This window comes from Camelus dromedarius, chromosome 36 (genome assembly GCF_036321535.1).
Source record: "Camelus dromedarius isolate mCamDro1 chromosome 36, mCamDro1.pat, whole genome shotgun sequence".
Classification (NCBI taxonomy): domain Eukaryota; kingdom Metazoa; phylum Chordata; class Mammalia; order Artiodactyla; family Camelidae; genus Camelus; species Camelus dromedarius.
In genome coordinates, this window is record NC_087471.1 from 1,132,843 (window position 1) to 1,146,129 (window position 13,287).

General features: G+C 57.0%; 1 protein-coding gene across 1 annotated transcript; it reads left to right on the forward strand.

The window, feature by feature from the left end:
* Positions 1-240: 240 nt before the first annotated feature.
* GADD45G (growth arrest and DNA damage inducible gamma) lies at positions 241-1,847 on the forward strand. The gene is made up of 4 exons (XM_031442290.2): positions 241-411; positions 679-780; positions 925-1,138; positions 1,232-1,847. Exons 1-4 carry the CDS (start codon positions 359-361, stop codon positions 1,340-1,342), a joined length of 480 nt encoding a protein of 159 aa, XP_031298150.1. The 5' UTR covers positions 241-358; the 3' UTR covers positions 1,343-1,847.
* The last annotated feature ends 11,440 nt before the right edge of the window (positions 1,848-13,287 follow it).

A 13,287-nucleotide genomic window follows, 5' to 3' on the forward strand; every position in this document is an offset into this window, starting at 1 on the left:
TAAAAAAAACCAAAAAGGCGAGATGAAATCTCCAGGCTCCAGTCTGCCTGGTAACACCCCGACAAAAGCGGCAGATTTGAGGCATTGTCATCCCCCGCACCCCTCCCCACGTGGCCTCCTGGCACGAGCCGCCAGCCGCCGCCTCATTTGCATCAGAAAGCGGGCGCCGGCCAATGGGCGCGCAGGCTCGAGCCAGCTGGCGGCGCCGCGGGCCGGGCCTATATAAGAGCGCGCCGCAGCGCCGCGGCTCACTCGCTGGCGGTGGGCGCGCCGGGCTGCTGCTCGCACTTTCCGGGCTCCGCTCGCGTCCGTTCCGCCCTCTCCTCTTGTGGATAACTTGCTGCTCGCTGATCGCAACATGACTCTGGAAGAAGTCCGCGGCCAGGATACGGTTCCAGAAAGCACTGCCAGGTGGGTCGGCGCCGAGCGTCGGACGTCCCCGGGTGCGGGGAGCCTGATCCTGCCCTGGCCATCGATGGTCGGGCGGCAGTCTTTGGGGCCGCCTCGGTGCGAGCCAGCCAGGGTGGGAGCCAGCCGGGCGCGAGTGTGCCGGCGGGGCCGGGGTGCGGCGCTTGGCCGGAGCGCCGGGCTGGGGCGTTGGGGGTGCGTCCCCGGGCCTGGGGATCTCGGCACACCCCCCTGGCCAGTCCCCTGCTCATGGCGCTGGCTCTTCCGCAGGATGCAGGGCGCCGGGAAAGCGCTGCACGAGCTGCTGCTGTCGGCGCAGCGCCAGGGCTGCCTCACCGCCGGCGTCTACGAGTCAGCCAAAGTCCTGAACGTGTGAGTATAGACGCGGCCCGGGCAAGGCGACCAGGGGCGGGAGGGGCAGGAGGGGCGGCAGGGAGGCCGGGGAGAAGGCGGCGGGGGCCACGCCGGCGGGGTCGCCGACCTGCCCTCACCAGCTCCTCCTCCTCGCCCGCGCAGGGACCCCGACAACGTGACCTTCTGCGTGCTGGCCGCCGACGAGGAGGACGAGGGCGACATCGCGCTGCAGATCCACTTCACTCTGATCCAGGCGTTTTGCTGCGAGAACGACATCGACATCGTGCGCGTGGGCGACGTGCAGCGGCTGGCTGCGATCGTGGGCGCCAGCGACGAGGCGGGCGCGCCGGGGGACCTGCACTGCATCCTCATCTCGGTGAGTGTCGCCTCCGTCCCGATGTCGTCCCCGCCCCCGCCAGCAGCCAACGGCTAGCGGCCAGGCAGGCTGACCTCTGCGCTTTCCCCGCAGAACCCCAATGAGGACGCGTGGAAGGACCCTGCCTTGGAGAAGCTCAGCCTGTTCTGCGAGGAGAGTCGCAGCGTCAACGACTGGGTGCCCAGTATCACCCTCCCGGAGTGACAGCCCAGCGGGGGGTCTTTGGTCTGTCTGATCGACGTGGTGACGCCCCGGGGCGCCTAGCGCGGGGCTGGCTGTGGATGCGCCCTCGGAGGGCGGCGGAGTGCAGCGTGGAGACGGGCAGGCGAGGGCGCGCGGAGAGCGGCGAGGAGGTGCGGCCCCCTCCCGAGGAGCGGCCCGGCGGCGGCGGCGGCGGCGGGGGCAGGCTGGCCCCGGCCCAGGACTGCGAGTGCGGGGAGCGGCTGCTCGCCCAGGAAGGCCGGAGGCGGGACGTTGGCCGCGCGGCCAGGAAGGACGGACTGGCCGGCAGGCGTGAGTCAGCAGCCTGTGCTCCCGGCAGAAAGGAAGGGAAAGGCCGGGCCAGGCGGCCGGGACTGGAGCAGTTACGGGAGCTCTGGCGGACTTGGCAGTACGCACTGCTGCTTCCAAACGGATCCGGGCGATGCTTCGTTTTCTAAAGGATGGTGCTGCTGCAGCTTTGAATCTTACAATAAACGACTGAAACAAACGTACTGTCTTTATTGAGGGCGGGCGTGGTTAGCAGGGTTGCTGATGATTTCTGAAGCTCAGGGAACTCCGTGGCACCTGTTCCGTCTTCTCTTTGCGGCAGGATCACAGGCTCCTGCAGGGCTGGAAGTGGGGGAGGGGGCGCTGCCTGGGTGTTGGGGCAGAACTTGAGCCCCGCTCCTGTGTGTCTCCTTTTAGGAAGATTTTTAAACTCACAAGACAGGAGCGTTCTTGGGGTAAGACGGGCAGCAGCTGGCCATCAGATTCTGATAACAGAGTCTTTTCCCTCCCCCACCACGTCTCTCCCCGCCTCCCTCTAGGCTTCCAACAGCTGCTTATCGGAACAGCTTGCAGGATGCAGGCAGCTCCCTCCTGCACAATGAGCATTGCCTCCTGCAGGCGCTGCCCTTTGCGGGCCCCGAGGACGGTGGCAGACTGCTCTCAGAGCCTCTTCCTGTTACAGGAACGGCCCTTACAGCAGTGTCACCAAGGTATTAATGTCGCATATGACACGATGACTGCGTTTAAGTGTGAGTCATCATTTTGTCATGGCTGTGCTAGAACTTAAAAGATCTGAACAAAAATGGGCAGGCAGCGTCTACACAAACGGGCGAGAGCATTCTGAGCGAGGCCAGCGCCTGCTGTCTGCTATTCTGAGTGTTTCCTGCTCACAGCGGAGTTGGGAGGGTTGCTGCTGTATTCACAGCAGCATGAAAGGCTCACAGAAGAAAAATAATTAAAATCTTTCTGGCAAAGACTTTCCTTAAGAAGGATCTAGGGGGAAATGTGCCGAGTGAATCAATCTTTTTTATTAGACCAATGTCTTGATTTCACCCTGGTGCCTCACTAGCCTGCTCTCAGCAGGGGAAGTACCCATGGGGCTCCCATGCTGTTAGCAAGCTGCCCAGGGGTCCACGAGCCTTCTAGGAAAAGTGAGGGCGGGGTGCTGTTTTTCTAAGAAGGAAATTCTGCTGGTTTATTATCAGCAGTCCCACATAGCTGATTCGTATCGTTGGGTGCCAGTTTTTAAGTTCTCCCCAGATCATGGACGAATTAACAGGAAAACAGGACGGTACGAGCTTCATTGTTAGACCCTCGGGAAAGCATCTTGTTTCAACACTTCCCAGCTCTTAGAAACGTTTCCCCCTTGACTAGACAGGGGCCGAGTGAGATCATGTGGCTGTTTGTGCCCAGCTTCATCACTGTTTCACCTATTTGCTGCTCAAAACCTCGAGGCTTCCTCCGGGAGGTAGCACCTTGCAAGGCAGGCCCCTACGGCAGTCTGCATTCTGGCTTGATGACCGTTGGCCACAGCATGCTGTAGTAAACACAAATGGTGCATAATTACTTGAAAATGTCCCCTTCAGTGAGTAAATTTAGCAGAACATTGCACAGAGCTGGTGGGCAGACCCTCCTGCTGGCCCACTGACCCTTGTAGTACATTCAGTTGGCAGTCCTTATTAAGAAACCTGGCTTTCTAGGATTTAGAATTTACAGCAAGGGCACCTGTTGGAGCCCCAGGGGCTAGGAAAATTCACAGGGGAAAATAAAATTCATGCTTGGACACGGTGCTAGCCCCAAAGCTTGTGCTTAAATTTTTCGTGGGGGCGGGGAGCTGTGAGTGAGCATTTAACGCTATTAAGATGAAATTCCAGAGGACAGGTAATAAAATGCACAGTGCTTATAAACACAGCTTCATATTCATACTTCCCGCAGCTCTAAGTGTGATGCATAGGTCACACGCACGTAGAGATGACCCATGCAGACTGCTGAGCACAATGCACTGTGTCTCGAAAGCCCCGAGTGAGATGTTGATGGCAGCAAGGCTTACAAACTGGATGAAAGCATTGGCTAAAGGTCATAGAACTCCCGTGGACTGGATTTGGGGCCGGGCCGCCTGGTTCCGGGGCCCTACATTTTCCCTGCCATGCCACACATCTGAAAAGGAAGGCTACTTTCATGAGATAACTTTGGATGTTTATAAAAAGCTTTCTATATTCATCATAGAAAACTTGTAAAACACAGAAAAGGGAAAGGGAAAAGTAGAAACACTGTGCTGAGCTGTCACTTTGGAGTCTTTCCTTCCTGCCTTTTTTACACCCCTGAGGGGTACAATATACGGAACCACATGCAACACTTCAAGAAGCTCGCCTCCCCTTGCGTCTGGTTGTCTCCTGCTTTTTATCCGTGATGTTCTGTTGCACGCCCTCCTGTCACTCAGTGACCTTGGAGGCCAGGGTCTTCAGCGCTGCAGCGGGCGCCGGCCCAGGAGTGACGGCTCGCTCGGAGGCAGGTGATCTGGTTAGGGTGTCCTTTCTACCTCACGGGCCTCCCCAAGCAAGACAGATGCCAGCCAGCTGCAGGCCGGAAGCAAGGCTGTTCACCCCAGGGCCGTGACAGTCAACCTTGCTTGTCTTTTAGTTCAAAGAAAATTGTTTGCATCTGATCATTGCTATAAAAAAATTGCACTGGCATCGCCACCGCTGCTGGAAAGATGAAATGAATACAGAAATGACAGTGGGAGAAGCTCTGGGGGTCAGGAGACCCTGGTCCACACAAGGAGCTGCGGCCTCTGTTCTCTTTGGCCAGACAAGAGGGCGAAATGGGCGCCAAGATTTGTTTTCTTTTTAAAGCTTGTGATTCTCTGGGTTGTGTGTTTTATTAAACCATTACGCTCGGTGGCACATTGTGCTTGAGGCTGACTTACCAAGAGCCACCTGAGAAATGGGAAGTTTTTCAGAAGAAAAGCAAGGATGCTGGCAAACAGAGCAAGGAGGTGACATCAGTTCAGGAAGCAGATAATTCATTTTCACTTTTTTTCCCAAAGTTCTTGAGATTTTCTGTTGGTTTTCCAACCTATCAACCCCTGCACTCCTCATGGAGTGTGTTTCTCCAGATGTCAAAAGGGAACTGACCTTCCCCTGCCACTGGGAAGAAACTTTACAGCTAAACTGGGGTAGTGAGGGGGTGGTCCTGCGTGTGGAGCCCGCGTCGTCGCAGGTGGAGGAACGCCGAGCTGGCGGGCGGGGCCAGCTGGGGACCGAAGGAAGCCTGGAACCATGGCGAACCTCCAATTTCTCTTCCAGGGCAAAGTGAAATCGGGTCTTTGGGAGCAGCCCCATTCTGAAGTCTAGCTCAAGCTTCCCTTCTTCATCTTCCAGAAGAAATTTCACTTCTCTTGGCAAAGAAGGTGTGTTCAGAAAGAGCTGCTGATCTTTTGTCTTCCAGGCGGAGAGGAGGGTGTGGCATCCATCAGCGAGGGGCGAGGGCTCCTCGCAAGAGTCTGGATTCCGGGAGGCGGCTGCTGGAAGCTGCTGGAGGCCCCTCCAGGGCGGCACGATTCCAGCCCAACAGGCAGTGATGACCTTTAGTGCCCCCGGGAGCCGGGCCTGGGAGGGGCTGCTGTTTCTCCGCCCCTTGGTGTGGAGGTGGGCGCGGCCCTTGGTTGCTGGACTTGGGGGGGTGGGAGATGGCCTGTTCATTCACTCATTCCCTCATTCATTCATTCATTGGTTCCTTCCTTCATTCAGTCGGCACCTACTGCTCGGGGCCCAGTCCTAGGCACGGACTCCTGACAGGGTCTTGTGGCAGGTGGTGCTGTGGGTGGTGCTGGGAGGGGGGCGGCCAGCTGTGCCCCACACCCCGTGGCTCTTTGTTGTCAAGGCTGGCCAAGGGCTGTGTGGCCCCTCGGGGCTGCTTCCAGGGCTGCTCCGACGTGCCCACCACAGGCAGGCGGCCGGGGGCGGAGGGTTCCCCAGAGGGAAGGGGGTGACTGGGAGAGGGTGATGGCCCATGACGTTTGGAACCCGGCCTAACTGTCAGGTAGTGCAATATTTTGGTCAAAGCCAAGCTCCTTTTCTTGTTGCTAGTGTGGCTTCCTGTTACACAGAATAGATGCGTTGTCTCCCCAGCTCCTGGATGTGGGGACCGCAGATCAATGAAATACAGGAAAGCATGTATCTTGCGGTCTGAAACCCTCGGGGAGGCAGCAAAGTCGGTTATGGGAACGCTGTTAAAAAGATGTAGAAGGCCCCCCCCCCAAAGTGGGCTCTGACCCTATAACCGCTGACCACTTCTCTACTTCATACCACGCGACTGTTGTGGTTTCACTTCATCAGCTCGCGGGGAGGTGGGGTTCATTGCCAGTCTTCATGATTCATTTTTATCCCCAGCATTTGGGGTTTGCTTTGGGCTGAAGTCTGCAAGCCCTTGGGTCATGCAGCAGGGTGATTGAATCGATTCAGGTTTTTTTTTTTTTTTTTGTGGTCTCTGCGGTGATCAATGGCTTGTGATAATGGTTTGGGTGACATTCACTTACATCATATCTTCCCTGAGTGGGAATAATTCTGGACGATGATTTCAAATTTGTTGGATTTTTTTTTTAGTAGGATAAAATACAGGCAAATAGAATTCTAAGCAGCAGCATCAGTACAATGATAAAAAGCAAGGTTGGAAGAAAAGAAACAGGCTGGAGAAAGCGCCCTCTTTCTCAGCAAGATCAAAGTTCCCCAGAGTGATTCACAGCAGCAGTGTTTCCTGGAACTCCTGGCACTGAGAGGAATTGGATGCTAAAATTCCAGGAAGGAGGATGCTGAGGGGGAGATAGGCTCAGCTGTCCAGAGACCCATCAAAAACCGTTAGGCATTCATTTTCTGCCCTTGGATTTCTGCAAATCACTCAAGTTCTGGTTCTGTGGAGCCAAAACAATGACAAGATAAAGTTCAGGGAATGGGGTAGTTGGCCTGCAGCCATCAGATGCTCAGCTTGGCTAGAGGTGGGTTTCGGGTCAGGCAGCCTCAGAGCTGATGCTCCAAGTCCCCAGGCAGCTCAGGGCCAAGCTACCAGCCCTGCTCCCTCCGAGTGGCCTCCAGGCCCCTGGGCCCTCGGCTTCTCCAAAGGCACAGAGAAGACTGCGGAGAAGCCATTACCCACCCCTGTGTGGCTGGAGAAGCCAGAGGGAAACGCGGGCAGGGGTGAAGCCTTTGCTGCTGCACGCAGCCTTGTGCATCGGAGCCCGCCTGCGCTGAAGCCCTGCCTGCCCGAATCCTGGTTATACTGTTGGGGAGGAAGCCATGGCCCCAACTGCAGCAGCCCCTTCCAGGGTCTAACCCCACCTCTGAGCCCCCATGACGGCCTGGCAGGGGGGTTAGACCCTGCTCACTCCCCTTCTGGTCACCGCCACCAGCAGTGTGGAGCTGAGCTGGGTCTGCCCTTCCCGCTGCTGGAACACCTCCTTATCTCCCCACCTGTCTCCTCCACACCTGCCTCTCTCCTCCACCCCTTTGGTGCAGACTCTCCTCTCCTAGTTCCAGGCTCCCCAGCCCCTCTGTGCAGGCCTTAAGCTTCCTGCCTGCCCCATTATTGCTATCCCCGCCTCCCACACCGTGGGATGCTGGTTCCCTTCTGTGATGCCGGTGTCACCATCCTACCCCCTCTCCCTGGAGACTGCCGGGACCGAAAGCTTCCTGCTGTGCTTCACCTTCCTTGCTCTGCCCCAGGCTTCCTCCTCTGCCCTCTCTAGCTCCTCTTACACTGTGTAGAGGTCTGTTTACAAGCTCGTGCATTTCTCACAGGGAGGGAGAGTTTCACCTGAGGAACCGTGAATCCATCCTGATACCCGGGTCAGGCTCACTCCAGTGGGAGGCTGCGTGGAAGAACGCCGTGTTCTTTGGAGGATGGAGACACAACACCCTGCCATCCTTCCGGGTAGTCTGCAACAGCTGCTCCTTGAGTGCTTAACGGAAGGGGGAGGATCGGAGCCATGTAAACGGGAACATTGGTTGGGTATCCGTTGTAGGAGCTGGGGTAGGACTTGCCTTTCCATCTTTGCCATCACCATCATCACCATCAGGCACGTTTGCCCGGCGCCCATCTGATAATGGAATGTCGATCCCAGACAATTTGAAGACCTGGCATTTTGTAAGAGGCAACACCATTTTTTTTTTAATCAATAGGAAGACAAACAGTAAGAAGCAGTAACTTCAAGAAGGATGGAGGGAGGAGGAGGAGGGAGCAGGACGGGGAACTCTGAACATGGACCACCCGGTGGCAGGGTCTTGGCTCGCTTCTGCAGGAAGCTGAAAACCACAGTGCATCTTACGTGGAAGCAGGGTGGGGCCTCGTGGGGAGGGGCGTGATGCCAGCCCCCGAGGACTGTCCAGAAGCGTCAGCCCAGAAGTGGGGGTGTCCCTGAGGGGCAGGAGGGCTTCTGAAGGTTCTGACAGGCCTGAGATTCCTAAGGCCTGGGGACACCTGGCAGCAGGCATCGAAGTGAAGGTGGGGCCGGGGCCCCGTTTCTCCGCTGCTTGAGGATTTTAGCAGTTGCCTCAGTTTCCCCGCAGAACCAACCCTTCCAAACCTGTCTCTCCTGACTGGCTGGCTGAGGCCCTGCGGTCCATTTGCTCTACCTGTGCTGCGTGAGGCTGCCCGCCATCCCGGAGACGGCGCCCTGAAGGGCCTGGTGGAACACACTCCCGGGGCCAGGATGTCTGAGCAGCCCCCCCCCCCACCACGCAGCCTCCCCCGAAGCACCCTACGCCTGCAAGTCTTCACCTCGCTGCAATCTGTTCGTTACCTGGAGCTGCAGACCTGCGTGAAACGCGGCAGCATGATTTCTGGGAGGCTGGCCCCGGGGGGCCCCCTTGGAGAGTGGCTTTGACTCACGAGGGCGTGTCTGAAAGGCTCTCGCAGGACGTGGCCTTCCGTCCAGCCTGGGCTCCTAGTCCTTCTCTCGGCAGCTTCACTCTCTAAAAGGGAGCCCCCCCTTTTTTTCTCCCCGCGTCCTGGGCCATCTGAGGTGGGTGAAGCAGGCCCTACTGACTTCGCTGAGGTTTATTGGCTTCGGTGCCTTGGAGAAAGGGAAGTGGGGACCAGCGGCACGCTGAGGCCGGAGCCGGTCCCGGGCCCCCGCATGCCCTGTTAGACACGAGGCCGGGCTCTGGGCCAGGGGCCCGGGGGGCGCGGGACCCGGGGGACTGTACGTGAGTTCCTGACTCCTGACACGTTCCAGCTGTGACTCAGGGCTCTCGGTCCCTCTCTGAGCGCAGATGTCCGTCTTGTCAGGAACTCTGACTTGGCACAGTGCCTGCAGGCTCAGAGACGCCCAGCGCGCCCACTGACGCCCCCACCTGAGGCTGCGGGTGGGCTGCTGGCCGCTGCCTCAGCCCCTCACTCGGCGCCTCTGGGAAGCGGCCAGAGGCCTTTTTCTCTGAAGCAAAGCAGTGAAGCCAACGATCTCCTCAGCCTTGCAGTTCTACGGCTTCCAGCTTTCTCTGGTCCCACAGTGACCTGGTCTGTGTGTAGCCTCCTTCAACACACACACACGTGCACACGCACGCACACACACACATGCGCACACATATGCACATGTGCATGCACGTGCACACGTGCACACACATACACGTCTCCATTGTGTCCATTGTCAGGCCCAGTCTCTCAGCCTTGCTGGACCCCCAGCTGTGAGGTGAAGTCAGTGGCTTTGCTTTACCAACCTCCGATGGCCCAGGATGCCTGAAAAAAGCAAAGGGAGCTCCCTTTTAGAGAGTGACGGTGCTGCGAGAAGGACTAGGAGCCCAGGCTGGACGGATGGCCACGTCCTGTGAGAGCCTTTCAGACACGCCTGGCCGTTTGTTTTTAAAACAGAGGACACTTTGGGGCAGGGCATAGCTTAAGTGGTGGGGCGCGTGCTCAGTCCTGGGTTCGGTCCCCAGCACCTCCTCTAAAAATAAGTAAATAAATATACCTAATTACCTCCCTCCCCACTCCCTCCAAAATAAAAAAATAAATTAATTAAAAAAATAATAATGAAATAGAGGGTGCTGGAAAGAACTGACAGCGATCCTCTCCATTTTATTTTATTCTCCCACGCAGCCTTTTCTTTTCTTTTTTTTTTCTTGACGCGTAGTCAGTTTACAGTGTTGTGTCAGTTTCAGGTGCACAGCACATGCTCCAGTCATATAGGAACATACACATATCCATTTTCATGTTCTTTTTCATTGTAAGTTACTGCAAGACATTGCATAGAGCTCCCTGTGCTGCACAGAAGGAACTTGTTGTTTATCTACTTTATGTATAGCAGTTCGTGTCTGCAAATCTCGAACTCCCAATTTATCCCTTCCCACCCCGTTTCCCCCTGGTAACCATAGTTTGTTTTCTACGTCTGTGAGTCTGTTTCTGTTTTGTAAATAAGTTCATTTGTGTCTTTTTTTTTTTCTTAAAGATTCCACATATAAGTGATCTCACATCATATTTTTCCTTCTCTCTCTGGCTTACTTCACTTAAAATGACGCTCTCTAGGTCCAACCATGTTGATGCAAATGACGTTATTTTATTCTTTCTTTATGGCTAAAATTCCATTGCATAAATATACCACATCTTCTTTATCCAGTCCTCTGTTGATGGACATTTAGGCTGTTTCCATGTCTTGGCTGTTGTAAATAGTGCTGCTGTGAACATTGGGGTGCAGGAGTCATCCTGAAGTAGGGTTCCTTCTGGATATATGCCCAGGAGTGGGATTCCTGGGTCATATGGTAAGTCTATTCCTAGTCTTTTGAGGACTCTCCAGGCTGTTTTCCACAGTGGCTGCACCAAACTGCATTCCCACCAGCAGTGCAGGAGGGTTCCCATTTCTCCACAGTCTCTCCAGCATTTGTCATGTGTGGACTTTTGAATGATGGCCATTCTGACTGGTGTCAGGTGATACCTCATTATGGTTTTGATTTGCGTTCTCTGATAATTAGTGATATTGAGCATTTTTTTCACATGCCTATTGGCCATTTGTATGTCTTCATTGGAGAATTGCTTGTTTAGGTCTTCTGCCCATTTTTGGGACTGGGCTGTTTGTTTTTTTGTTATTAAGTTGTATAATCAGTTTATAAATTCTGGAAACGAAGCCCTTGTCAGTCGCATCATTTGCAAATATTTTCTCCCATTTCACAGGCTGTCTTTTTGCTTTGCTTATGGTTTTACATTTTCTAAGATGTATTCCTGTGACCTTGTCTTCCTCTGTCACCATTGAGCCATGAGCTGCACAAAACCCCAGTGCTGGCAGCCCCCTTTCCCTCGCTTCCACTCCTTCCCGTGAAGGCTGTGCCGTAAAAATGCAGGAAGTCCACCTCGTGTCACAGCTGAAGGACCCTAAAGACCTCTGCCTTTCCCGCAGGGTAGCCACTCAGCACAACCTTTTCCTACAAATATTCTCTGTCCTGAGGATTTGCCGTGTTATTGTTTTTTTCAGGGCTGCAAATTACTTCAAATAAACAAGCTAGTACAGAAAAAGTAATGGCCGGAACGCTGGATTTCCACTAAGTGATTATACTATGGGAACATTGCGCCTTCTGGAATACCGGGGCGAGGTGATGGATGGACAGCCGGTGTACAGAACGTTCTGTTCTGAGCTGCAAGTTGGTGGCTTTCGTCCCCGTGCCCGGCCTTGCACAGGTTTGCAGTCAGCGCAGAGAACTTGAGCTTCTCAGGGCTCTCCGGGACGCTGTCTCCTTTGCCCGGGGCTGGCGGGGACCTGGCGCAGAGAGCAGATTCCAGAGCCCGCCCTGCCTGCGCTGCCTGGCTGACCAGCTCCACGCAGCGAGGAGGACGCTGCCGTGAGCACATCCGTGGGAGGCAGCAGTGGCTCTCCAGAGCCGGCCGGCCGGGGGGGGGTGGGGGGGGGGAAGAAAGCCCTCCCTGCTCCAGATCCCTAGCAAGCACACCTCCGCCCCCGCCCCTCCCCAGGGACGGTCACCACGGTCACCGACTGACCCTGGTCCCTTGCCTCTCCCTGCCTCCTCTTCCATCCGAGTCCACTCAGACGTCTCTCGTGGGGTCACTGCAGAAACTGGGCAGAGGCGTGAAAGGCGACCACCGTGCCCTTGCAGAGCGGATGCGCAGTGAAGGCTGGCTCCCCACGCCCGCCTGGGATGTGAGTGGTGCTGATCTTCTCCTGCACCTTGAGCCTGGGGCTGCAGTTTCACCCGGGACCCCCCCATCTCCCCCACCCCGCGCCCCCTGACCCCGAGGGAGTCGTGTCTGCGTTGCCTTCAGGCTGACCCCCAGGGGCGGCCTCGCCCTGGTCCGTCTTTCCCGTTAGCCCCTCCTGACAACCACAGGGCCCGCTGTTTCGGGGCTCTGGGGAGCTAATCTGTAGGACCGTCTGTGTCTCGTCACCGTCAGGGAAATGAGTATTTCTTCCCACGGCCACTGCGGGGTGTTTCGTGGAAGGAGGGGCTGCTGGGGCTGCTGGGAACCGTAGCAGAAGAACTCAGGATGCAGAGAAGCCAGCAGGAGAGGCGAGAACTCCCCCTGGAGGGCGGGGAGGAGGCGCCGCGGGCAGCCCAGCTGACCGCGTAGGGGATTGGAGCACTTGTGGGTCACGGCCTGCTGGCATTTATTTTCTACTGGAAAACAAAAGGGAAGAGGCTTTCCAGGTGGCCACGGGGCTCCCACCTCCTCTGGCCAAGGCTGAAGGCCCCCAGCCCCGAGGGCGGAGCGGCCCTGCAGCCCCGAGCAGGCCTGCAGGGCTGCTGAGTCACGAGCCGCAGAGCGGCCAAGGCGACTCGCACGGCCGTCTTCGCTGCCACTGAAAGACGCTCCAAGTGAGACCCCCGGGCGTGGATCTGAGTCCTCCTAAAGCGGGTCCAGGAGTTGTTTATGCGGCCAGATTTACCACTGCCAGGAATTGCTTATCGAGACTGGGCTTCTCGGATGTCCGGAGGGAGGGGAGTGCTCTGCGTGAGAAGTAGGGCGGAGCTGGAGCCAGCTCCCCGGGTGGCTCGAGGTGACCTGCCGGTCCTCACACGCCCCGCGGCCCTCTGCTGGCAGCACCTCCTGTCCCACTGTTATTTTTATCTCCGGGTGAAACGGTAGTTTACCTTTATTGTTCTGGTTCCCCATCGGCGTGGCTTGCCGTCTTCCGTCCCTGCCTCCTTCCTTGGCACCGGGACGCACACCTGCCTGCGTTTCCAGGCTTCCTGGCAGGCTCGGGGCACCGAGGGGAGAGCAGGAGGCTGCTGGCGGGCTCCCTCCCCAGCAGCGGGCTGTGCTGGGAAAGGGCCGCTGTCAGGCTGCCTGGTGGGTGTGCTCAGCCCTGGGGTGCATGCACGGGTCGGGGGGAGGGCTGGGACCCCCCACCTCACTGTGGGCTGGGGCGTCACTGCCCACGTGAGAGGCCCTCGGCGCCCTGCGGGCCAGCTGGTCGGCGGCCAGGTGGCACTGAGCGCCCTTTGTTTCTCCCAGTGATGACTTCCCTCTTTGGGTCAATTATGCAGCCTAATAGCTGAGATTACTTCTGAACAAAGTGTGCCTCGCAGTCTGTGGCTTTTCCAGGGCAGCCCTGCCGGCCAGGGCCCTGCCACCCTCCCCAAAACAGGGTGAGAGGATGCCCCTAGCAGGTGACGGTCAGTCTGCTGCTTGGCTGGCCCTCCCGTGGCCACCGCCCTGAGGGGAAC

Bases quoted from the DNA above. Each gene is read 5' to 3' on its own strand.
- GADD45G (XM_031442290.2), top strand. From the start codon at position 359: ATGACTCTGGAAGAAGTCCGCGGCCAGGATACGGTTCCAGAAAGCACT. The intron at 412-678 runs GTGGGTCGGCGC...GCTCTTCCGCAG, and splicing joins GTTCCAGAAAGCACTGCCAG to GATGCAGGGCGCCGGGAAAG. The intron at 781-924 runs GTGAGTATAGAC...TCGCCCGCGCAG, and splicing joins TCAGCCAAAGTCCTGAACGT to GGACCCCGACAACGTGACCT.